Consider the following 24,080-nt stretch of genomic DNA (forward strand, 5'->3'; position numbering starts at 1 on the left):
GTTCAAATTGACAAGAAGAAGTTCAATTATATATGATATAATTGGCTAAATGTATGATATACATTATTTTGGAGAAAATTAGATATAAATATGATTTATATCAAGTAGAAGAGAAAATACTATAGTAGATATATGATATCAAACTATAGGATATAAATATAATATGATTATATTTAATTAAATTAATTGATTAATTATTTGACATTTAACAGATTTATCCACGTTCGGACGTGGGAAGTGGGTTGCGATGGTTATGGTAACTGGCGGATTAAAACAATGAAAATCGTTTTCATTTTTATCATTCGTGCATTCGTATTATCACGCGCCCAAAAAAGAATCTGTGAAAGCGATCACGAGAGCCTATACGATAGAAGCTCGTTCGTCTAAACGATCGTCTGCCTCACATTTTCTCTAAACGATCATATACGTTTTTCCTAAACGATCGTTTATTCTTTCATACACGATCGTGTAGCTCTACTATACGATAAGCATTTCCGCTATACGATAACAGAGTTTCATCTCCCACTTGCTTATAGTCTACACGACGTGTTCTCCTCCATCCTCTACCAAACTCACCAGGGCCCAATCTTTGGGTTTTTGACACCGAGGATACCCGGGTTTCTCTTGTGGTGGTGTTGTCCCCACTGCAGTGTTCGTGTGCATTCTGATCGTGTTGTTGTAGTCGACATACTCGTCGGGTGCTGGTAGATCTATTGGAGGTTTTCTGCTGCTTAGGGTTCAAACGTTCGAAAAGTGTCTTCATCTGGTATGAACCCTTTCCATGGTTTTGATTGTATTCTGAGCATGCCGATAATGAGGTTTATATGTATAATTGTATGTGTTGAATGTATATCGTTTGTGTTTCGATCACTATGAAATCAGAGTGATCTAAACCCGCTCATGGAACTCTCGGTATGAGATCCTTCAATTTTGTTAGTTTTATTAATGATTATTCTAGATATGACTATATTTACTTAATAAGTCATAAGTCTGAAACTCTTGAAAGGTTCAGGGAATTCAAGACCGAAATAGAAAACTTATTAGGTAAAATAATTAAAACACTTCGATCAGATCGAGGTGGTGAGTATACAGATTTACAATTCCAGAACTATTTGGTAGATCATGGAATTCAATCCCAACTCACAACACCTGGAGCACCACAACAAAACAGTGTTGCAGAAAGGAGAAACCGGACTTTGTTAGGCATGGTTCAATCAATGATGAGTTTTGCTCAGTTACCTCAATCCTTTTGGAGGTATGCAGTACAGACTGCGGTATATATTCTGAACATGGTTCCCTCAAAAAGTGTTTCTAAAACACCGTATGAGTTAAGGAAAGAACGTAAAGGTAGTTTACATTACTTTCGAGTCTGGGGATATCCAACATACGTGTTGGTAAAAAAACCCTAAGAAATTGGAACGACGTTCAAAATTATGCCTCTTTGTTGGATACCTTAAAGAAACAAAAGGTGGATTGTTCTATGATCCCCAAGAAGATAAAATATTTGTTTCAACAAATGCTACATTCTTGGAAGAAGATCATATTAAAAGTCATCAACCTCGCAGTAAACTAATATTGAAAGAAATGACCAAAGATACTACAGACAAATCAACAAAAGTTGTTGATCAAGCTGGTCCATCAACAACAGTTGTTGCCCCATCACATTCTTCTCAAGAGTTGAGAATGCCTCGACGTAATGAGAGGGTTGTTAATCAGCCTGAATGCTACATGGGTTTAATAGAAACTCAAGACATCATACTTGATGATGGTCTAGAGGATCCATTGACCTTTAAATGGGCAATGGGAGATGTTGATAGAGAATGATGGATAAAAGCCATGGATGTAGAAATGGAGTCCATGTACTTTAATTTTGTTTGGGAACTTGTAGATCAACCATACGAGGTTAAACCTATAGGTTGTAAATGGATTTACAAGAGGAAAAGAGACCAAATTGGCAAGGTGCAAACCTATAAAGCCAGACTCGTGGCAAAAGGTTTTACCCATAGGGAAGGGGTTGACTATGAAGAAACCTTCTCTCTTGTTACCATGATAAAATCAATAAGAATACTCTTTATGAAATATGGCAAATGGATGTCAAGACAACTTTTTTGGATGGCCATCTTGATGAGAGTATTTTTATGTCTCAACCAGAAGGGTTCTTTGAACAGGGTCAAGAACAAAAGGTTTGTTAAACTTAAAAGATCCATTTATGGATAGAAGCAAGCTTCTAGATCCTGGAATATAAAATTTGACACTGCGATCAAATCTTATGGCTTTGAACAGAATGTTGACGAACCTTGCGTATACAAGAAAATAGTCAATAAAATTGTAGCATTCTTGGTATTTTGTATTGATGATATCTTACTCATTGGGAATGAGACAAGTTACCTTGCTGACGTAAGAGATGGTTAGCATCACAATTCTAAATGAAAGATTTGGGAAATGCTCAATATATTCTTGCGATTCATATTTTTCGAAATCGAAAGAACAGAACCCTAACATTATCTCAAGCATCTTATATTGAGAAAATGCTGTCGAGATATAATATGCAAAATTCCAAAAAAAATTCATGTTACCTTTTAAACATGGAATTCATCTATCAAAAGAACAGTGTTTTAAGACATCTCAAGAATTTAAGGAAATGAAAAGAATTCCATATGCATCGGCAGTTGGGAGTCCGATGTACGCTATGTTGTGAACACATCCTGACATATGCTTTGCAGTTGGAATCGTCAACAGGTTCCAATCTAACCCAGGACACAGTCATTGGACAACTGTAAAAAAACATCCTCAAGTATCCTAGGAGAACGAGGAATTATATGCTTGTGTATGGATCTAAGGATTTGATCCTTATAGGATAAATTTTCACTCTTAATGGAGGAGCTATAGTATAGAAAAGCATTAAACAAAGTTGTATAACTGACTCCATAATAGAAGCAGAATATGTAGTTGTATGCGAAGCAGCTAAAGAAGCAGTGTGGCTACGTTTGTACCTGAAAAATTTGGAAGTGGTTCCAAATATGCACCTGCCCATTACTCTGTATTGTGACAACAGTGGTGTAGTTGCTAATTCCAAGGAACCAAGGAGTCACAAACGTGGAAAACACATAAAAAAAAGTACCATCTCATCAGAGAGATCATACATCAAGGAGACGTAATAGTCACGCAAATAGCCTCAGAAGATAATCTTGTTGATCCATTACGAAGGCTCTCTCGACTAAAGTGTTGGAGGGCCACCTAGTTGGACTAAGACTACGAGCATCATAATCTAGGGCAAGTGGGAGAATATCAAAAGGTATTTTAGATGTCCCAATTTATTATATTTTTCTCTTTTTATTTCTCAGCATTGTAAACATTATATATTTATATATATGCTTGTCTCACTGGAGTGTTAGTCCAAGTGGGAGATTGTTGGGAATGTTCTAAACTCGCAGTTCGTAAATGTTGTTAACATATTCTATTTATCAATAAAAATGTTGTTGAGTATTTTATTCAATTATTATTGATATTGAATTCTTTTATAAAAATCCAATAAATAAATCCATGGCTATAACACGAATATTTTAACTTTATATGGCGACATAAAAGAGGATCAAGTTTTAGTATGTAGCCAAAATGGTCTATAAGTATACGGATGAAATCAGGTACCTCTGATCTCATCCTGATGACACTATTCGATGTGGCCCATTTTGTATACTAATATAAATGATGTGATCCAAAAATCATTTATGTGGAGACATGTGAGTGAAGGATCCTATGCAATGAGTTTGCATAAGACCTAACCTCGAAATGGTCACTTTTCTTTATAACAACAGTTTACTGTTAAAACTGATCATCTCAAACTCAATAATCTAGGGTAACTCGATCTTAATCATGAGCTAACTATGAACTCATGTTTATTCAGGATTATCCTTTGATCTACATAGGTGAAAGTAGTCCAACAATATTACTCAATAAGCCTCCCATTTTAGGGATAGGACTAGATAGATAGCTGAGGACATAGCTTTGCAATATGGAATTCACTCCTACCTGATTTAGGGTCAGCAGATGGGTTGTTCTCTTAAGCGTTGATGCCTTGTCTTGAACAACAGGGCCCAATCCTCTCATGGAAAAGGGGGTTATGATTTATAAGTTGGACTATAAATCAATGGTTCAATGGAGGATCAGTGGGAGCTTGAGGATCAAGATGTATTTACAGGGTAAAATGGTAATCTTTGACCCAATTATAAATACAAACGACCTGTGAAGGATTGACTTACCGAATATGGTTAAAATGGACAAAAATATATCTACAGTGAAGAGAGTGCAACTATCGAGCTATAGTGGAATGTCTTGGTAGTTAACGAATAGTGGTTAATTTGGTTGAAAGAGTTTAACTAATTAATTGCAAATCATTGGAACTCATTATCTGTAGGTCCATAAGGTCCCTCTACTAGTTCGTAATTTGGATTAGTAAATTGAGTAATCTTGATAAGATTTGAAATTAGGGTTTAGAATTTGAAATGTTCAAATTCAATTAGGGTTTCTATTAATTGTATTTGATACAATTGAAATGTTTAATTTTATCAAAATTAAACAAAAAATGGAGAATCAATTAGTGTTTAAATTATGATTTAAATATTAATTATATGAAAATAAATTCATTGTAGAGAAATTGGTATTTCATTAATTTAATATTAGATATTAATTAACAAAATTAATTAAAAGGTTTAATTAATTAGTTTTATATAAAATTAATTAATTGAATTAATTTTTTCTAATAAACAAATAATTAGTTTATTTATAAATTGATTTTATCAATTTTAAAAATAAATTTTGAAAACATAAAATGAAAATTTCCAAAAGTTGGAAATCTCCACTATAGGTGCAAGCACCTTATTCATCAAATCCCACTCAATTCATGAAGAATGAGTTGGCTTCATGCAAGCTTTGAGATTGCATGATGAAAGCTTTATAAATTAGAGTGTTGGGCTGAATTCTGCAGAATTCGAAACCCTCTCAAAAACCTCTTTAGTCTTAATCAAAACCAGCTAAATTTAGTGTTTCCACCACAAAATTCTTGCAAGAGAATAGTAGAGAAGATCTTCGTGGTGGTCTACTTGTAGATTGAAGCATCTTTTCATGGAGCTCAGCTGGTTGTTAAGAAGTTTCATCAAAGATATTGTGTTCAACAAACCCTCTTATGAATTAGTTATTCTAAAGCATGTTTTTAAACTCAAATTAAGTGTAATTAGAGTGCTTATTGATTTTGATTTTCTCCACTGCATGTTAATTTACTCCATCAATAGAAACTATAGAAATAGATATTAGTGTTCAATGTCTATCATTAACTATCTGAGATAGACTATCTTTGTTTATCTCAATTCAAAATTATGAATAAATCCACTTAACTAAACAAATATAGAGTACGAACCATATAGAAAATATAGAAAAATATATTAATGTTAAATGTTTATCATTGTCTATCTAAGATAGATAGAGATAGTATTTTATCTCTGTTTATCTATAATCTATCTCTGTCTATCTAGACAGAGATAGACTATCTTAATTCAAATTTATCAATAATAGATGGATTGATGTTAAAGTTTTTGCTAAAGTTCCTAAGATAGATAGTTGACATGATGCACAACAAGTATGTATTGATGTTAAAGTTCTATTGATAGTTTACTTTCTTTTTCTCTTAAGATTTGTTTGCTTTTGCTTTGATTATTGATGATTCAACTTTCATTATTTTCTTTCCTTTGCCTTTGCTTCCATCAACTTTGATTATTTTTTTACTTACCATCTAGTTAAGCAATTTATGTTCAATAATGTTTAATAAGTATGATTAAATAGAAGAGTTAATGAAATGAAAAGAAAAGAGAATGATTGTAATGACCCTAGTTTCCTACCTATTTCTAGGACGCTACTTCATGCATGCATAGGCTTAGCGTACATTTTCTTTTTCCTAAACAAATAAATAAAAGAGCCGAAATTTTATTTAATAATGCTCAAATGAGCAAAGATAAGAAAACATAGATAAATAATAATAAATAAACTAAAACAAAAATAAAATAAAATAAAAATTTACCATTCGGGGTACCCCTAAACCCAACTTTAAAATAAAAAACAATTAAATAGTCAAATAATAAAATTAATGAATTTTGCATGGGAGTTTAAAATGCCTAACTCCTAAACCATACTTCAAAACATGATACTAAGTGCGGAAGCAGTAAGTCATCCTAAAGGACAGGTAACGGACCTCTCTTGTCATGCGCCGGTCTATCATTACCCTTACCTGAAAAATAGGAAAAGAAAATGGTGAATATAAAAGTATACTCATTAAGCGGCCCACTACTGGGTCCATATAGTGATCTGTTAGTCTTTCCATTAGACCAAAATGCACAAGGGCATCATAGGTGTAGGCATAAGGGGCGAACCTGAAGGCACGCTTTCATGAGTAGTGACACAAAGGTTACAAGCATAAACACAAGTGGTGATCCCAAAAAGGACACCGTACATAAGCATAGGGTATGGGCACAAAGGCTCACAACATGCGATTGCATAGCCCAATGGTAACACTAACAGTCACTAAAATCTCATATGGATATAAACATGCAATCATGAATCCTGACACTAACAGTCATTAAAATCTCAGACAGACATAAGCATGCAATTAAGGCCATGAATCAACATCAAACTTTATCACAGTTACCCATACATCAAACTTTAGCACAGTTACATACATACAGTGACATAAAAATTTTCCTTCTGACTAGCAAGCTTATCAAGATCTTAGAGCAATACCGGCAATAAACCACTTACCTCAAAATTATGCCGAACAGTTAGCAACCAAACTCCAATAATCAACCAAATCCCTCTTTGACTTGAGTTAGACACTCGAATTGCCCTTAGAATAAACCAATTTAATGTTAAACCTTATAAACACAACCTATTCCCCCAAATTTCCCAAAAAAAAAAAAAAAAAAAATCCCAAACCACTCACCCAAAAGAATGTCGAGGTAATCAGAACTACACTTGAGCTCCAAGGACGGAATCCAAAACAGTCCTAAGCCAAGCTGAATCGTTTCAAAACTAAATTCCAAAATCCAATAAACATCAACATTCACCAAACCAACTGGAGAAATGAGATTTAAAACAAGACAACCAATATAGCTTACCAAAAGGTGCCCAAGTGAACTTTGATGCTGCTAGTACCGACAAAATGTCTTGAAATCCTGAATTAAGCAACAACGCACCCTGAATTAACTTCAATCAGACCAAAAATCGGTAGCCATTCAGAACCCATTAACTTAAAAACCAAAAACTTAAATCTCAAGAACACCACGTTCTTGGCAGAACTGGAACGGTTGACGACTAGCAAACGCAGAACGGAGATGGAAGAAAAACGATCGAAGAAACTCGGCGCGGCTAGAAGCGGATGAAACTTCACGCGACTGGAACGACCAGAACCTTGCGTGGCTGGACCCCACATCGAGCAGCGAACGACGGCGAGACGCGCTGGGCTGAGGCGTGAGGAGGCGGCAACGGAGACGCACTATGAAGGAAAACGTGAGGCTGGAAGGAGGAAGAAGAAGAGAAAAAAAGAAAAAGAATTTCTTTTTTTTTCTTCTTTTGTACGCAACCTGAGGTCCCCAAATCTCCTTTATAACCCTAATTTCCTTCTCCTAATTAACCCTTTTTTTAATATATATATATAAACATAAATATGTATAAATCCTTGGGGTGTCACAATGATTATTACCTTGAAGGATATGATGATAGATTGTAACGTTGAAAAATTGAAAGCAACGGAGAAGAAGATGAAGATGAAGCAAAATTTGGTTCAAGAGGAAGAGGTGGCGAAATAAGCAACAAGAAATCGGTTGATGAAAGGAGAGACTAGAAAATCTAAAGCAACAGCGACAGGAGAAAAAAATAAGGAATGGAAGTAGAAGGCGGTGAGATAGAGGGTGATAGATAGAGATCTTTTGCTGTTGTAAGAAGATGTGGAAGACGGACGTGAGTATCGAGCGGATTTAGATAGTCCGATTTAATCACTATTAGGTCACGATTTGTTGTGTGGGCAGGATAGTTTCGGTATTTCACTTTGGATTTTTTTTCAGCTGATTTGGGTTCTCTTTAAATTTTACTATCCACCATAAATAGTCTGGGCATTTTTATTAATTTTGAAAAGACACTTATGCCAATTTCATGGAAAATACGCAGAATCAATTTCAATAATAATAATAATGTTAGTAAAACGTACTAAAAAAAATAATAATTAAAAAGAACGATAATAAGAACGAGGGAAAACTGACTGAAACGCGATCAAATAATTTTTAGAATTAGAAAATAGTGGAGAAAGTGGAGAGGGAAGTCTGTTCGATTTTGCCTTAGTTGCCATTCGGGCAAGGGAAAGAAGCAAGAACAATATCGTGGTTTTTCTAGTTTTCTGGAGGAATCGAATCGTATTCGGAGATCTATCTTATCACGGGGTTTCTATTGAATCGATCCACCACCTTCGAGTTAGATCCAACTCTGTTATCACCTTCTCATCCTACAAACAATGGATTCAGTGGAGGCTATCGAGGAGTTGGCTCAGTTGTCGGACTCCATGCGGCAAGCTGCCGCTTTGCTCGCCGATGAGGACGTCGATGAAACTTCCACCTCCGGTTCTTCCTCTCGTAGGCCTTCCACTTTCCTCAACGTCGTTGCCCTGGGGAATGTGGTAAGTTCACATCTCTCCTGATTCGTTATCGAATTACATTCTGTAGCTCTCGCATCTATTTACCATTTGCGCATGCGTTGTTCATCAAATTTTCGAAAATTTTACATGAAGTGGTAGATCCTATCTGGATTGGATCCATGAAATTCCAAAACTCATGATTTTTTTTAGAAATGCCACTCCAGTTATTGAGATTGAAACATGATTATAATTGGAAGGAGATGTACTACTTCCTGGTGATCGGACTCCTGTGGTACTGCAAGGCCATTGGACATTCGAAACTGTTTCCGTGAGATCGGGATGATGGATTGATTTATCGATCTAATATTCCGTAATATTCATGTAGCTTTTGAAAAGGCGTTGGTATGTTTCATGGCATTAGCAATTCGAGTTAGCCAGACCACTATGAGAAACGATGAATCTAGCTCTGCTTCGATAAATTATAATTCATCTACAAGATAGCTCGGCAGTGTTATTATTTTAGAGGTCACTTCTGATCGAGTACTTGTTTCCGTACATCTCATTCCACACTTCTCTAAGTTCTATGTCTAGCAGAGAGCATGTAAGTGTAGATTTGGAAACATCCTGAAGAGTAAAGAAAATATCCAGTCGATCATTGAGGGGTAGTGCTGAAGCAGTTCCCTTAAATATGGAAATAAAATGACATGGAGTTTCAACCATCACTTGAAATTGAATTGGCTGTGGATATTATGCTTGCTGTTCATGGTTCTCTGGTTATAGTGTTATAAGCTCTACATTTATTTTATTGCAATTTTCTATTGTCTCGAACATTTGAAGGAGAATATTCAGTACTTCCTTAACTGAACTTCTGAATAATTAACTGTAAATGGACAGCAAAGCAAGAAGCTTGCGGTTCTCGTTGCACCTTGCTATTGAAGTGCTCATGCACTAGCATGAAAGCTCTTGCACCTTAATATCTAAAACATGGTAAGGGTCCTGATTTGTTTTTTCTTTTTCAGGGAGCTGGTAAATCTGCAGTTTTAAATAGCTTGATTGGACATCCTGTTTTGGTAAGTTGGACTTCACATGTTCTCAGAACCCACTTTTAAGTTTCTACATATAAAACTACACAAATGCCAACATTAAGACTGTCACTTTACTGAGTTTATATCCATTTTTTTTTTCCAGCCAACTGGGGAAAATGGTGCTACTAGAGCTCCCATAAGCATTGATTTACAGAGGGATGGCTCGTTGAGCAGCAAATCAATCATCTTGCAAATTGACAATAAGTCTCAGCCAGTTTCTGCAAGTCAGTGACTATAATGAATACTCTCTTTGCCTTTATCCATGAATTACAGTTTTGTGCTTGTGTTTTATGGATGGTTTGATAAATATATCTACAATATTTAGTTGTTACATTGATTTCTTTTCTTACTTCCCTATAGATCTTATTATCCATTGAATTTGTTTCTTTAAATAATAGAGCTGCACTTTTAGTTATTAACTGCAGTTGGTGGTGAATTTTTATCTTCTTTTGTGAACTGATAATGTCCTTGTTGGCAATTTTCCAGCATTTTTGTTTCTTAAAAGAAAAAAAAAATGCTCAATTAATCCATATTCTGCTCTATGTTTTTATCTTCATTTTCCCTATATCTATGCAGGTGCTTTGCGACATTCTCTGCAGGACAGATTGAGTAAAGGTTCATCTGGCAAGAGTCGAGATGAAATCTATTTGAAGCTTCGTACTAGTACAGGTAGCTCATGAGTCCATGATTACGGCTGACAATTTCTAGGCTTTAGTTTCATGAAACATTTGGCGGAATTGTGATGGACACTGGCATATGCATGACAGTAAAACAGTATATTGATTCTTCTGCTCACGTCTACTAGAATTCAAATGTTTATGGCTTTTTATTAGTAGTTTCAAAAAATTGAAAATACTTTTCTGATTCAGAAAATTGAGTTGGGTGGTTGTCTTTGATATGATTTTTCAGAGACTGAAACAAATCTTATGAAATACAATACAGCATCTTGTTTTTTTGTTTCTGTTTCTGTTTTTTTAATTTTTAATTTTTAAATGTATGTTTATATAATTAAAATGTTTTTTAGTGTCTAGCAACTCAAATTTGTGATTATTATATATTTAACAAACAATAACCTAAAGGAAATAAAGGTGTTAATACAAAAAATATTTCCTTATAATTGATGTTTTAGTGTCCCTTATGTCTTTGATATGATTTTTCAGGGACTGAAACATATCTTATGAAGTACAATGCAGCATCTTGTTTTATTTTATTTTTTTAATTTTTAAATATATGTTTATATAATTAAAGTGTGTTTTAGTGTCTAGCAACTCAAATTTGTGAATATTATATATTTAACAAACAATAACGCAAGGGACATATATATATATTTTTATTTTTAAATATATGTTTATATAATTGATGTTTTAGTGTCCCTTATGTACTTGAGTTACAATTCTTCCTCTCAGCACCTCCGTTGAAATTGATTGATTTACCTGGGCTTGATCAGCGGAGCGTGAGTGAATCAATGGTAAGCACAAATTTCTACTTGAGGAGTTGTCATCTATTGATTCTCTCCATTTCTTATTAGTTTCTAACGAAGTAACCCTGAGGGTTGGGAGTTGTGTTAAAGAACTTTAAAGTCAAACAAATAAATTATGGTCCTTTGAGAAGAATACACTAAACAGTTAAATGTGGAAAGTATAATAATAAGGTTAAGTATTGTCCTTTCTTTTACTGGAATTTTATGATAATTTGATCATTTTTTAAAATTTAGCAAGCTAACAATATTCTCTCTCTCTCTCTCTCTCTCTCTATATATATATATATATTTTTTTTTTTTTCTGCTAACTTAATTATTAAATTTTCCAAGATTCTCTGATTTTTAGATATTGCATAAAAAACAATTAAGCTGATTTATGATTAGTATTAAGCACACGTTTCACTTTGTAGTTTTTAGGGTAAAAAAAAATGAAGAGAGAATCGTAAAATGACAGAGAATCCACAAATGTTCTTGGAGGGTGAGAATTCTCCTAGGGAACTTGTTATAGCATGGAGGTAGGTTTTCTTTCCTTTGTAATCGGGTGAGTGGATGATGAGTTTTCTGTTTAAGAGGGGGTCATGTATTGGAGGGCAAACTGCCAGAGACTGAAAAAAGAAAAAGAACAAATAGATGGGCTTGGAAATTGCATGCTACGCTCAAAGGCTTCAAAAGGCAATTATTGGAGAGAGGCTCATTTAAAGCTAATTGGTAATTCATAAACAATAGTGTACCTTCAAGCTAACTAATATGGTAAGTCTGAGAGCTCTGCTTACTCCAATTAATGTTGAAAATGTTCTTTATTAATTTTAAATAAATCATAGATTATATGGTGATAAATAAGTAGAATATCGATAACTCTTATGCTTACCATACACCATGCATAAACTTTAGAAGACAATACACATTTTGATTGGTGATATAGCAATTTCAAAATTATATGCCCCTGGGTTACTGTTTTAATTTTGTTAATTTTTCTGTTATGGTCAAGCGGTTTCAGTGACGGATAATTTTTCTTGTATAGATTAGTGAATATGGTGAGCACAATGATGCCATTTTGCTAGTCATTGTGCCTGCTTCTCAAGCAGCTGAGATTGCTTCAACTCGTGCCCTCAGACTGGCAAAGGAATATGACGGTGAAGGTAAATTTCGGTACCTGGGAAAATTAGGATACATGTTCAGTCTTCTTAAGGGAGCGGGTAGGCAGGGGATACTTATATTTTCTTTAGTTCTGTAGCTGCAATAAATCTTATAACTTTTGATTTTACTATTGTTGTGGATTGTAGGCATTTTCATATGAGAGTTAGCAGCCTCTTTTTCTGGATGCATCTTTCTCATTCCTGGCTGTGTTGATTTTTTTCCCCTTTTATTTTCCCTTCAATTGACATTATTTTGTGCCCAAGTCGTAACTACATTGTTATGAAACATCTCTCCTTTGCAGTCAATTTTTTCGTTGTTAAAATGAAGAATATCATGTTGATTGCAGGAACTAGAACCATTGGGATAATTAGTAAAATAGATCAAGCTGCTTCAGATCAGAAATCTCTGGCTGCTGTTCAGGCTTTATTATTAAATCAAGGACCACCAAGAGCTTCAGATATACCATGGGTTGCTTTAATTGGTCAATCTGTTTCAATTGCTACTGCGCAGTCTGGTTCTGTTGGCTCTGAAAATTCTTTGGAAACTGCTTGGAGGGCCGAGAGTGAAAGTCTGAAATCCATACTGACTGGAGCCCCTCAGAGTAAACTGGGTAGAATTGCTTTGGTGGATGCTTTGGCTCAGCAAATACGGAACCGTATGAAAGTCAGACTTCCAAACCTATTATCAGGGTAATTTCTTTTAGATGCTATATTATCAATGTATTTTTTAACCATACACTTTTACATGGCTTCTAGATGCATTGAGTTACATTTATGTATGTGATGTAAGAAATTTTCCATTAAATTTTGTCCAGTTTTTCCTATCCATTTTTTAAATCCAGTTCCAGTTGCATGAGTAGATCATATTAATTTGTATTATTAAGTATGTCGATATTTTTGCGGTCTATATTAAAAAACAACCTTCCAACTTGAAATCTTTTGAAGCTTAGGATTTTTTGGATCTTGGTAAGGTTTGCATTTCTAAAGGTGGCTTCACTTGTAATTCCCATTTGTAACTTTCAACTTTGTTGGTGTGTGGGGATATCTCATCTCACCCTCTTTTGTATCCTCCTTTTGACAATGAAAGTTAAGTTTCTTATTTTAAAAAAAAAAACTTTGAACTTTGTTGGATCAACTGATAGAGGGTTTAAATTTTTATTTATTTATTTATTTGTTCATAAATGAATAAATGGATAATTTTTAATTTTGTGACAACTAATATTTAATTTAAAATTTCACAATGTAATCGTGGGTTATTAAGTTGAAGAATGTGACGACTGACCAATAAAGATAATTTGTATCTTGATCTTCCTCCGTAGGGGATATTGGTGTACTCTGTTAACTGGCTTCTTAGTTTCTATTTACTTCTTAATTTACTATATGCTAGGCTACAAGGAAAGTCTCAGATTGTTCAAGATGAGTTATCGAAACTTGGTGACCAAATGGGGGAAAGCGCTGAAGGGACAAGAGCTGTAGCCTTGCAACTCTGCCGTGAATTTGAAGATAAGTTTCTTCAGCACATTGCAACTGGTGAGGTGAGTGATATTAATATCTTAAGTTCTCTTTAATTGATCTGGTGGCGGCCCATCTGTGGCTATTTAGTAATATGCATGTTGATTTCATTCTTGTTGCTGCTCCAACTTAGCAGAATTGGTAATATGAACCTTTCTTTGTGTGTCCGTGTGAAATCTTCTTAGTTCCAAAAGGCCCATGTTAATGGACAAGAAAATAGGTGGAAAAATATCAAACTTTCTGTTCTGGACGAATTTCAAAACTATGATGTAATTAAGTAACTTCACACGTGAAAGTGAACTTTATTTAATGAAAGCATTTGAAGACTTTCAAACTCAATCATGAAATTAAAATGTAATTTTCTGTGTTTATTACTTATCTTTCTCGCCCTCGTTTTCTCTTAGATAATGGAATGCTATCCATGTATAATATTTTATTTTTCATATGAAGTCAGAAGTTGGTTAGACTCTCCTTATGTTCAAGAATTAAATTAAAATGATTAATGTAAATTGTTGAAATTAGTTAAAATTATTTATAGGAAAATTATTTTAAATGACAAAACTGCTAAAAATATTTACAAATAATAGTAAAATATCACAGTTTATCTGTGATAGACCGCGATAGACAGTGATAGAATACTATCTGTGTCATGATAGATACCGATAGACTACTATTTGTGTCTATCATGATACAGATAGACATAAATAGACACAAATAGTAGTCTATCATTGTCAATCGCGGTCTATCACAGATAGACTATGATATTTTGCTATTATTTGTAAATATTCTGGTTCGTTTTCTTATATTTGAAAACAACCCTTATTTATAAAAGCATTCATCTAAATATCTCAACAATTAAGTCAACTTTTTATTTTTTTTCCCGGTACATTTGGCTGTGTTTGAATGAAAGTTTTTGTTAATTACAAAAAGAGAAAAAGAAAATCCTCAGCTTAGTGTAATTTCTAGTCCAATATAGTTGTCACAGTTTTGTCCTTTTATCAAGTTAGTTTGTATGATGACCTAAAAAAGTATTCTTCTAATATAAAATAATACCTGGGCCTGAATGATTATCCTGGTTCCTACATCAAATTAGTTCAACGATTTCTTTGATTAGGGGGTTTCAGTTGCATGTGACGATTTTCAATTTTAGGGTGCTGGTTGGAAAATTGTTGCTAGTTTTGAGGGAAACTTTCCAAACAGAATCAAGCAGCTCCCTCTAGACAGACATTTTGACATTAACAATGTGAAGAGGGTACGTTCTTGTGTGCTTTTTCTCACCAGTTCTGTTCTTCTGGCATTGAATTTTTTGTTTTGTGTTTAGATTATATCCATGTTTTGTAATATTTACTTTTTTTTCTTTTGATTATTTTGAAACAGATCGTGTTAGAAGCTGATGGTTATCAACCATATTTGATATCCCCTGAAAAGGGTTTGCGATCTCTTATAAAAGGCGTTTTAGAGCTTGCAAAAGAACCATCACGTCTCTGCGTTGATGAGGTAAACCTTGCTGGGCTTTGGTTCTTCATTTGGTTGGTCTTTTCCCCTTGTCATACGAAGTTCAATTCTCATGTACAGAACAAAGTAAAGAGAATTTGCATGTTAAAGTTTGTATCTCTGTCATCTTTTTTGCACTTTCATTGTCTATATTAGGGATTGAATTGCTTCCCCATTTACAGCATTTTTTTAAAAAAAAATGTAAAAGTTTGTTTTCATCTACCTTGCCAAATATGAAAAAAAGCCACATGTTCATCTTTATGTAGTTCATTTTTTAGTTCATTCTGCTACTTATGGAGTTCTTGCTGGGCTGATAAAAAGGTTCATCGCGTTCTAGTGGATATAGTTTCTGCTGCTGCAAACTCTACACCAGGTCTTGGAAGATACCCACCTTTCAAGAGAGAGGTATGGCAAACAAATTTGTCTAGTTTCTAATGTCATAGTGCTCTTTATTTCTCTTGAAGAGAAAATGGTATACTCGTATAGCATGATCAAGGCTGTCATTCTTTGGCCTTGAGCCTCTATATATAAAAATATCATCATCTTTCTTGAAGATCGTGGCTCTCGCAAGTGCTGCATTAGATGGATTTAAGAATGAAGCAAAGAAAATGGTAGTTGCACTGGTTGACATGGAGCGAGCTTTTGTGCCTCCACAACATTTTATTCGATTGGTACAAAGGAGGTACTTCTAATATGTTCTTTAGCTTGCATATAATTTCCTCAATGAGTAAACAGTTATGTTATTGAACATTTAAAGGTTTGAATAACTGTAATCAACCTTCCCCTAAGTTTTCCTTAGTCCACATAATTTAACCTACCATTGAAAAATCATATATATTTTCCTTAGAACAATCTTTAAGTGTGTTTTGTATGAGTTAGGATGGAGAGACAGCGTCGAGAGGAGGAAGTGAAACATAAATCGTCAAAGAAAGGTCAAGAGGCAGAGCAAGCAATATTAAACAGGGTATTTGTTCTCTTCTGCTTCAAATTGCAGAAAGTTAATATAATATTTGATTTTCTCTCACTTTTCCTCGGTGTGTTTACCATAAGCATCGTTCACTATTTTTCCCTTTTTTCTTTCCTTGATATTATTTTGGGTCAGGCAACTAGTCCTCAAACCGGTGGTCAACAAAGTAGTGGAAGCCTGAAATCAATGAAGGAAAAACCTGGCAAAGAGGACAAAGAAGTACAGGAAACTTCTGGTTTGAAGACTGCTGGTCCAGAAGGGGAAATAACAGCAGGTATGTACACGTGTGTGTGTACTTTATCGGTTCTGCAAATTGTTAGCAATCCTCTCTGTTTGCTCTCTCGTGCAATTGATGGCCATTACTTTATAGAAACTTCTAATTTTCTTGAGCTGTTAAAACATCTAATCTTGTGGTGAACCTTTCGTTGGACGAGGAACCCCAAATGGAGGACACTTGAGTTATTAATTTATGCTAGTAGATCTAATTTTGTCGCTGTGTTTGGGGACTCATTTAGGCCAAAATATGCATACAGACTCATGTTTTAGGAAATCAATGAAAGTTGCTTGAGTTTGAAAGTTTATTAGTGTTTTGAAAAAGGAAAAATGGTTTCAGGACCTGTTCTGTCGAAGATTTGAGTTGTAAGCCTCCATTTAAATATAAAAACATAGACACACATACTCACAAGAAACACATACTCACAAAGACAACTAAGTTTATGGTTAAAGTATCACTAACCATTAAGATTATATAACTGTTAAAGAAAAAACTCAGATCTACCACAATGATCTTCATAAGTAAAAACTTATCATTCAGAACATTGTTATTTTATCACTTATAAATTGTTATTTTCTTTAGTTTATATCTTCAATATTTTTTTAAAAGCTTTGGTGATTTTAGTAATGGGCTAGACAATCCTATCTCTTGGTATATTGCACTGCATTGGGTGCTTTTATGAGTTTGGAGGATGTGCAGAGAATTAATTTTATTTACTCTAGTGATTTTATGGGGCCAAAAGATAACTATGCTCTATTATGGAAGCACAAACCTCAACGATATGAGATATCAACTTTGAAGCTAAAATTTTGAGCCTCACTTACTTACGAGCTCACTTACCTATGAGCATCGGGACTTGGCTTTAAAAGCTTTTTTCAAAACCATTATCTAACTTCTCATTTGAATAGTGTCTGTCAGATAATCATCTATTTCGTTAACACATTTCATTCCCTTTATTTTATGGTCGAATTCAAAATCTGAAGAATGGATTGGATGTTGAAGATTTACATTATTGGATATCTGGAATGTTGGAATCTGGTTTATGGTGAAGGTATCTATTTTGGTTACTTTGATTACGCCTGTTAACTTTCAAATTTTCAAATATGCTAGGTTTTTTGTTAAAGAAAAGTGCCAAAACAAATGGATGGAGTAAAAGATGGTTCGTTTTAAATGAGAAGACTGGAAAGGTATGTGTATTTTTCTTTTATTATTTCCATTAGCTATTATGTGCAATTCTGAAGGCTTGAAGAATGTTCACATGGTAAATTTCTCTTTTCCATCATTCTATATTATGTATTCCATTTATCATGCCCCCTTCTATTTTATAAAAAGAACTGTGTCGTAGTTTATGGAATCTTATCGGCAAGTACTAGTAAACCATATCGCTATGAAGTTTGAATTGCAGTTTCCCTTTGGTTATGCGTAGTATGCAGTAGCTGCACATATTTAGGTGATAATATTTTTTAAATTATCTGCAAAAGAATGATTTGATGTTTTGAAAAGATGTGCTAATACTCTGTTAGCTTCTTCGTCGTCCATCTGTATGTCTAATTCTGTTGCTTTATATCTCTAGAAACTTCGTGGGTACTTAACCACTTTGGGATTTTTTTGATGATTTAAGGTGTGGGTTATGCTTGTGGCTTTATCCTAAGTTTTAAGATGGCTTCCTGTATGCAATATCTAATTCGTAATATGGACCAAATTATGAAAGGGAATCTGTGTACTTTTGGTGTAACTGTTGCTGATATCTGTCCTCCATCTAATATGTGCTAGAAGAATAGTTCTTACAAATTTTCCTTTCTTATGTCAGCTTGGATACACTAAAAAGCAAGAGGAGAGACATTTCCGTGGTGTGATCACTTTGGAGGTATGAAGAACCGTTGGTACAGAGATTATTAAGTTTTCTAGTTCTAGATGTGGTCGAGTTTACTATAGTTATCTTAGAAATTCATTTTTTACAATATAATTTTCAAACTGCTAGTAACATCTTTTTAGAAATTCACTTTTCTCCTATGATATAGAATTTTTTTTCTTTCTTTTTCCAATTCCATCCTCATCATCTCTATCACAGCTGATGATCAATTTAGTCAATGCCTGGGCGGGCAGCTGGTCTTCTGAATAATTATGGTGCGATATTTGAGTAGTCATCTTCTCTGTTATAAATAACTTTGCAGGAATGTAATGTTGAGGAGGCTTCAGACGAGGAAGAAGCTTCTTCAAAGGGTTCAAAGGATAAGAAAGCTAATGGACCAGATTCTGGAAAAGGTCTCGTGTTCAAGATCACGAGCAAGGTTGCATATAAAACCGTTCTTAAAGGTTTGTTCTCTGTTAATTTGATCCAGTTATTTGACAACTGGCAGTGGATCCTTCTGCTTGTTTTGTGTTTCAAGTAACAACTCATTCTTCTCTGTTCAGCACACAATGCTGTAGTCTTGAAGGCCGAAAGTATGGCCGACAAGGTTGAATGGATGAATAAGATACGAAATGTTATTCAACCTTCTAGAGGACAGATGAAGGGTCCTGAAAGTGGTCTTCCGATGCGGCAGAGTCTTTCAGATGGTTCTCTTGTAAGTTACCAACTCGCATCCATTTCTTTGCAACAAGTTTTTGATGATGACGACTTCTGAGGAGCCAACAAGTCATTTTTGCTTTATAAGATATTGTTCTTATTTATCAAATAATCCACTTTGAAATTATAAATTATATAACTGTTAATTTGGAAAAAGAAGCGACTGTTTAGAAACTTTGGTTTCACTTGATCAAGGATACGATGAATAGAAGACCTGTTGATCCTGAAGAGGAACTACGGTGGATGTCCCAAGAAGTTCGTGGCTATGTTGAAGCTGTCTTGAACAGTTTGGCTGCCAATGTCCCAAAAGTAAACTTCTGGACAATCAATTTACTCTGCTTATCAATACGCCCCTCTATCCTGTGCGAATTTTAATTCAATATCTTGCTGATTGATTGATTGAATTGAACAGGCAGTTGTACTCTGCCAAGTTGAGAAAGCCAAGGAAGATATGCTAAATCAGTTGTATAGTTCCATCAGGTTGAATCCAATTCTGCTTGTTGTTTCCGACATTTGTTAATCTATGGATGATTTTGGCAGTTCTATTTTCAAATTTAATATGCTAATGATTTAGATTTTTTTTTTTTATCGTTCTTCTTCGGTAGTGCTCAAAGCACACCAAGGATAGAGGAGCTACTTCTCGAGGATCACAATGTAAAGAATAAGAGAGAGCGCTGCCAAAAACAATCAGCTCTTCTTTCTAAATTACTACGTCAACTCAGCGTACATGACAACCGAGCGGCTGCTGCAGCCAACTGGTCCGATAGCGGTGCAGGTATTCAATCAATGGCTTTCTTTTATGTTTGCTTTCTATATAACTTTTCATGAATTTTACTTTACAGTGTGTCAGTTTACTCAGACTCAATTCCTTGAGCTTGATTTTAATTGTAGTTTACATTCAACCACCTTTTCCCCCCTGTATATATAAATGTTTATATTTTCAGAAAGCAGTCCAAAAATGAGTGCTTCATCAGGTGAAGACTGGAAATCTGCATTTGATGCTGCAGCCAATGGTCCTGCGAACTACAATAAATCCTCATCCAATGGTCATAGTCGACGTTATAGTGATCCAGATCAAAATGGGGACCCGAACTCACGTTCAAGCTCCAACAGTCGTCGCACTCCGAACCGGATGCCTCCACCCCCTCCTCCATCTTCGGCTTCAAAATACTATTAGTTGGACTGAGTTTATACTCTTTGATGTTTTGCTTATCTTCATCAATATTTTTTTGTCGGGCGACTCCAATGCACACCAGAATTTGCGTACTCCAATTTCTTCTGAAATTCATATGTTTCTACTAGTCCAATACCGGGGAGAACAGTAGATTTACCTTTGGAACTTGGAAAGAAGATTGGCGTGTACATAGGAATCAAAGTTCCATTAGCTTCCGGAGGTCGACCTTGCCCCGTGCTACGATATTCGACTAAAAAAAAAAGTATCCATGGAATCTACCAATATATCCCTTCACATTCGTATTCATGTCTTAAGATTTTGTTTTCCTTCTTTATTGTTTGCACCCATTTTTGGACACTAATGTATTTGTGTTGTGGTGATAGTGATCCCATCTCAAACATGCACTCTCCTTTGATGGCATTGTAACAGTTGTATACTTTTCATTTAAAATAGAGGAGACTGGTAAATCTTTTTAAGGGTTTAAGTTGAAATGCTGCCCAATTTCCCCCCTTTGGAAAAATTTACTTCTACAAGGATATTCGTACTTCTTCTACAAGGATATTTGTTATACATGTTGGTTGGCAATGATTCTCCCTACTTTGTTGATTATAACATTAAGCAATAGGCAATATTTTTGTCAGATCACTAATTTGAAATCCTCACTCCCAGATGACAATTTTATTCATAAAGCCAATATATAACCAAAGGTTATATTCACAATTCAAATCTTTCTTAATGTTAACGTTAATTCGAGGTTATACTTATAGCTATATTAACTACTTTGAGTGATCCATTATGGAAAAAATGGAAATTGGATGGATATGGTAAGAGATCTTTGGAGACTGGAGAGGTTATTTAGGTCATGTTTGGTAATCATTTGGTTTTTTTATTTTGTTTTTAAAAATTAAGTCTTTCATTCATATTTTTTACAATGACGTACATAAAATTTTGAAAACAGAAATAACTTTTTTAAAGCTATGTTTTCTAATTCAAAATTTACTTTGTTCTTTAAACTATTGGTGAAAAGTAGATAACAAATGGAGAAATTTAAAGGTAAAAATAGTTATTTCAATTCTTTATGAACAATTATTCTTGCATTTAATATAATAACCATCAACGTTTAATTTAAACTAACCAAACGGGGGGTAGAGAACATTATTTCTCAAAAACAAAAGACAAAAAACCATAACCCTTTGTATCTTCTCTTAATGATAAAAAAAATTTGATAGACCTTGCTTCAATTCATTTAGTCTCTCCTAAAATAATCATTATATTTAAATAATAAAATAAATGATAGATGGGTTGATATGGCAAGATGGCTTGGAAAAGGTCCTTTTTTCTTTTAATTTATTTATTTTAATTCTTTCTCTCCATCCTTGGTTTCTTTGGAGATAATTGTTAAGACCCATTTTAAAGGTCCAAAATGATAAATAATCTAGTTTTTTTTTTTTAAAAAATATCAAATGTCCATATTGTTATGACCACGTGAAGTTATGGTATTGCCCTTCTTTTTTCTTTCCTCTTTTTCTCCATTGTGAGAAATCTTCTTCTGCACGTCGTCCTTTTCTTCTACAGCTTTTTCTTCTATGTACGTCTTCTTTTACTTCTCCTCCGGCACGACGAGTCTATGCAAGCAATTCCGATGCGACCAATTCCGGTGAACAAAAGATGAAAGAGAGAACTGATTTTGTGAGTGAAGATACGAAGAGAGCGAGATGAGCTAGAACGAGAGACATAGTGATTTGTTAGCAGACCCTTTCTTTGTCATTCTCTCTCATTCATCTCCATGAAAATGCAGGTGGTGATTATGGGAAGGAGAAAGCTAAAAGTGCAAACACCAAATTGGAAATAGAAAAGGCCCCATTATCAACACACGAGAGCACCGAAAAAGTACTATTCTCCTTCATTTATCAACAAGCATTGAGGATTAGAGCGCTCCCCTGCCACTGAAGGATCTCATAACAGAGAACCAATTACAAGAAAATTCCACAAAAGCTATCCTTCTCCTCCCCAATCTACACATTTTTAGTAACTAGGGGTCTATCAAAAAGCAGTGAGGATTCACTATGAGAAGCCCCTTTAACTCTTTACCTTGTTTTGATGGAATCCTTTTATTTCCATCTTCCTCCCACTCTTATCTATGCAAAACAGATCATTCTCAACCATAAAGAAGATCTCTCCCTTTTCAGAGACTTTAACAAGGTAAAAAGATAAATTATTTTGTACTGTCACGAATAACAAAGTGTCACACCCTATCCCGAGTTACCTTATCAAATTTATGATGTGACATGATGGCAATACATTTAACCTATGAAATCTATTGTCAAATTCTAAAAATGTACCGTTATACTTACATTTGACTATTTTCCCGATATTTATAACCTATGCATCCCGTTATACTTACATTTGAACTTATGACTTTTTAAAAAAAGAGTGGAAATCAATTATTGTCGACTAAGCTAACCTCTCTCTCTATATATTGCATTGACTTTTATTATTAATATATTATGCAAAAGTCATTGACCTTTATTCACGCGTTTTTTGCATAATTGTGGGACAAGTTTGGAGAATAAAATGTGCAGCAGCAGAAGTCCACTCTTCTTCAATGTCATTAACCATAATTAATTTCAATGCTGTATAATTATAATTGTCTCCTGAATGATCTGCTTCGTGGAAATCTTCTCCTTCTTTCGATCAGTTCATGTTGTTGCTCTCCAAATGGCTGAATCCGTTTCAACTCCGAACGATAATATTGCAGCTGAATAATGATGTGTTCGTGAGTTTTCAAGGTGAAGATGTAAGAAATAATTTTGTTAGCCATCTTCAGGCTGCATTCAAACGCAAAGGAATCACAACTTTTTTCCGATGAAGAGCTCAATAGAGGACAACAGATTCCTCCCACTTGTCTTGAAGCTATACAACAATCTTCCATTTCCGTATTTGTCGTTTTTTCAATAAAAGTGCCACGTAGCACATTTCAATGGGGTGCTAGTGGAGTTACACAAAAGAGTTACACCTAAGTTGAATGAAGGTGCTCATTGTTCTCGATGATATTGATAACATGGAACAATTAGAAAATTTAACAGAGGACGCAATTGGTTTGAAGTAGGAAGTAGAATTGTCATAACAACTAGAAATAGACAACTTCTTATTGATCAAGTTGATGAAGTTTATGACTATGCAAGGGAGCAGTTGTCTGATGAGGAAGCTTTGCTTCTCTTTAGTCACCATGTGCTTGAAACAAGCCAATCGCTCCAGGATTACCTAGAGCTTTCTAGAACGACTATAAATTATGCATGCAACATTCTATTAGCTCTCAAGCTCTTAGATTCTCATCTACGGAAAAAAAAAGATGAGATAACATGGGAAAGTGCTTTGGCTGGACTAGAAATATATTCTAACGACAAAATATTTAAGAGAGTACTAGTATTAAGCTTTGAAGGACTTAATTCAAATGAGAAAGACATTCTACTTGATGTAGCATGTTTCTTTAAGGGAGAGAATGTTAAATATGCCATCTCAGTATGGGATACTTGTGGCTTTTTCCTGCATGATGTTATTTGTATACTTATTGAAAAAAGTCTCATATCTTTTTAGAAACAACTTTGAACTTTGGATGCATGACTTGATTCAAGAGATGTGCAAAACAATTGTTCAAAAAGAAAATGTTGAAACCAAGTGAGCGTGGTAGATTGTGGGAACCTAAAGATGTCTTTCACAT

General features: G+C 34.5%; 1 protein-coding gene across 1 annotated transcript; it reads left to right on the forward strand.

Moving 5' to 3' along the window:
- The first annotated feature begins 8,299 nt into the window (after positions 1-8,299).
- Positions 8,300-20,850, forward strand: LOC120075635 (dynamin-2A-like). Its single transcript, XM_039029213.1, has 22 exons — positions 8,300-8,710; positions 9,688-9,738; positions 9,857-9,977; positions 10,330-10,422; positions 11,160-11,221; positions 12,255-12,372; positions 12,717-13,059; positions 13,757-13,904; positions 15,032-15,133; positions 15,259-15,378; positions 15,697-15,780; positions 15,930-16,057; positions 16,255-16,339; positions 16,478-16,616; positions 17,727-17,803; positions 18,427-18,483; positions 18,791-18,932; positions 19,032-19,183; positions 19,381-19,494; positions 19,598-19,665; positions 19,791-19,960; positions 20,130-20,850. The coding sequence occupies exons 1-22, from the start codon at positions 8,549-8,551 to the stop codon at positions 20,360-20,362; spliced, it is 2,769 nt and encodes a 922-aa protein (XP_038885141.1). The 5' UTR covers positions 8,300-8,548; the 3' UTR covers positions 20,363-20,850.
- Positions 20,851-24,080: the final 3,230 nt, after the last annotated feature.

This window comes from Benincasa hispida, chromosome 4 (assembly GCF_009727055.1).
Source record: "Benincasa hispida cultivar B227 chromosome 4, ASM972705v1, whole genome shotgun sequence".
Taxonomy (NCBI): Eukaryota; Viridiplantae; Streptophyta; class Magnoliopsida; order Cucurbitales; family Cucurbitaceae; genus Benincasa; species Benincasa hispida.

Coding starts and splice junctions, on each gene's coding strand:
- LOC120075635 (XM_039029213.1), top strand. CDS start 8,549: ATGGATTCAGTGGAGGCTATCGAGGAGTTGGCTCAGTTGTCGGACTCC. Junction 8,711..9,687: donor TCGTTGCCCTGGGGAATGTG/GTAAGTTCACAT, acceptor TTTCTTTTTCAG/GGAGCTGGTAAATCTGCAGT. Junction 10,423..11,159: donor GAAGCTTCGTACTAGTACAG/GTAGCTCATGAG, acceptor TCTTCCTCTCAG/CACCTCCGTTGAAATTGATT.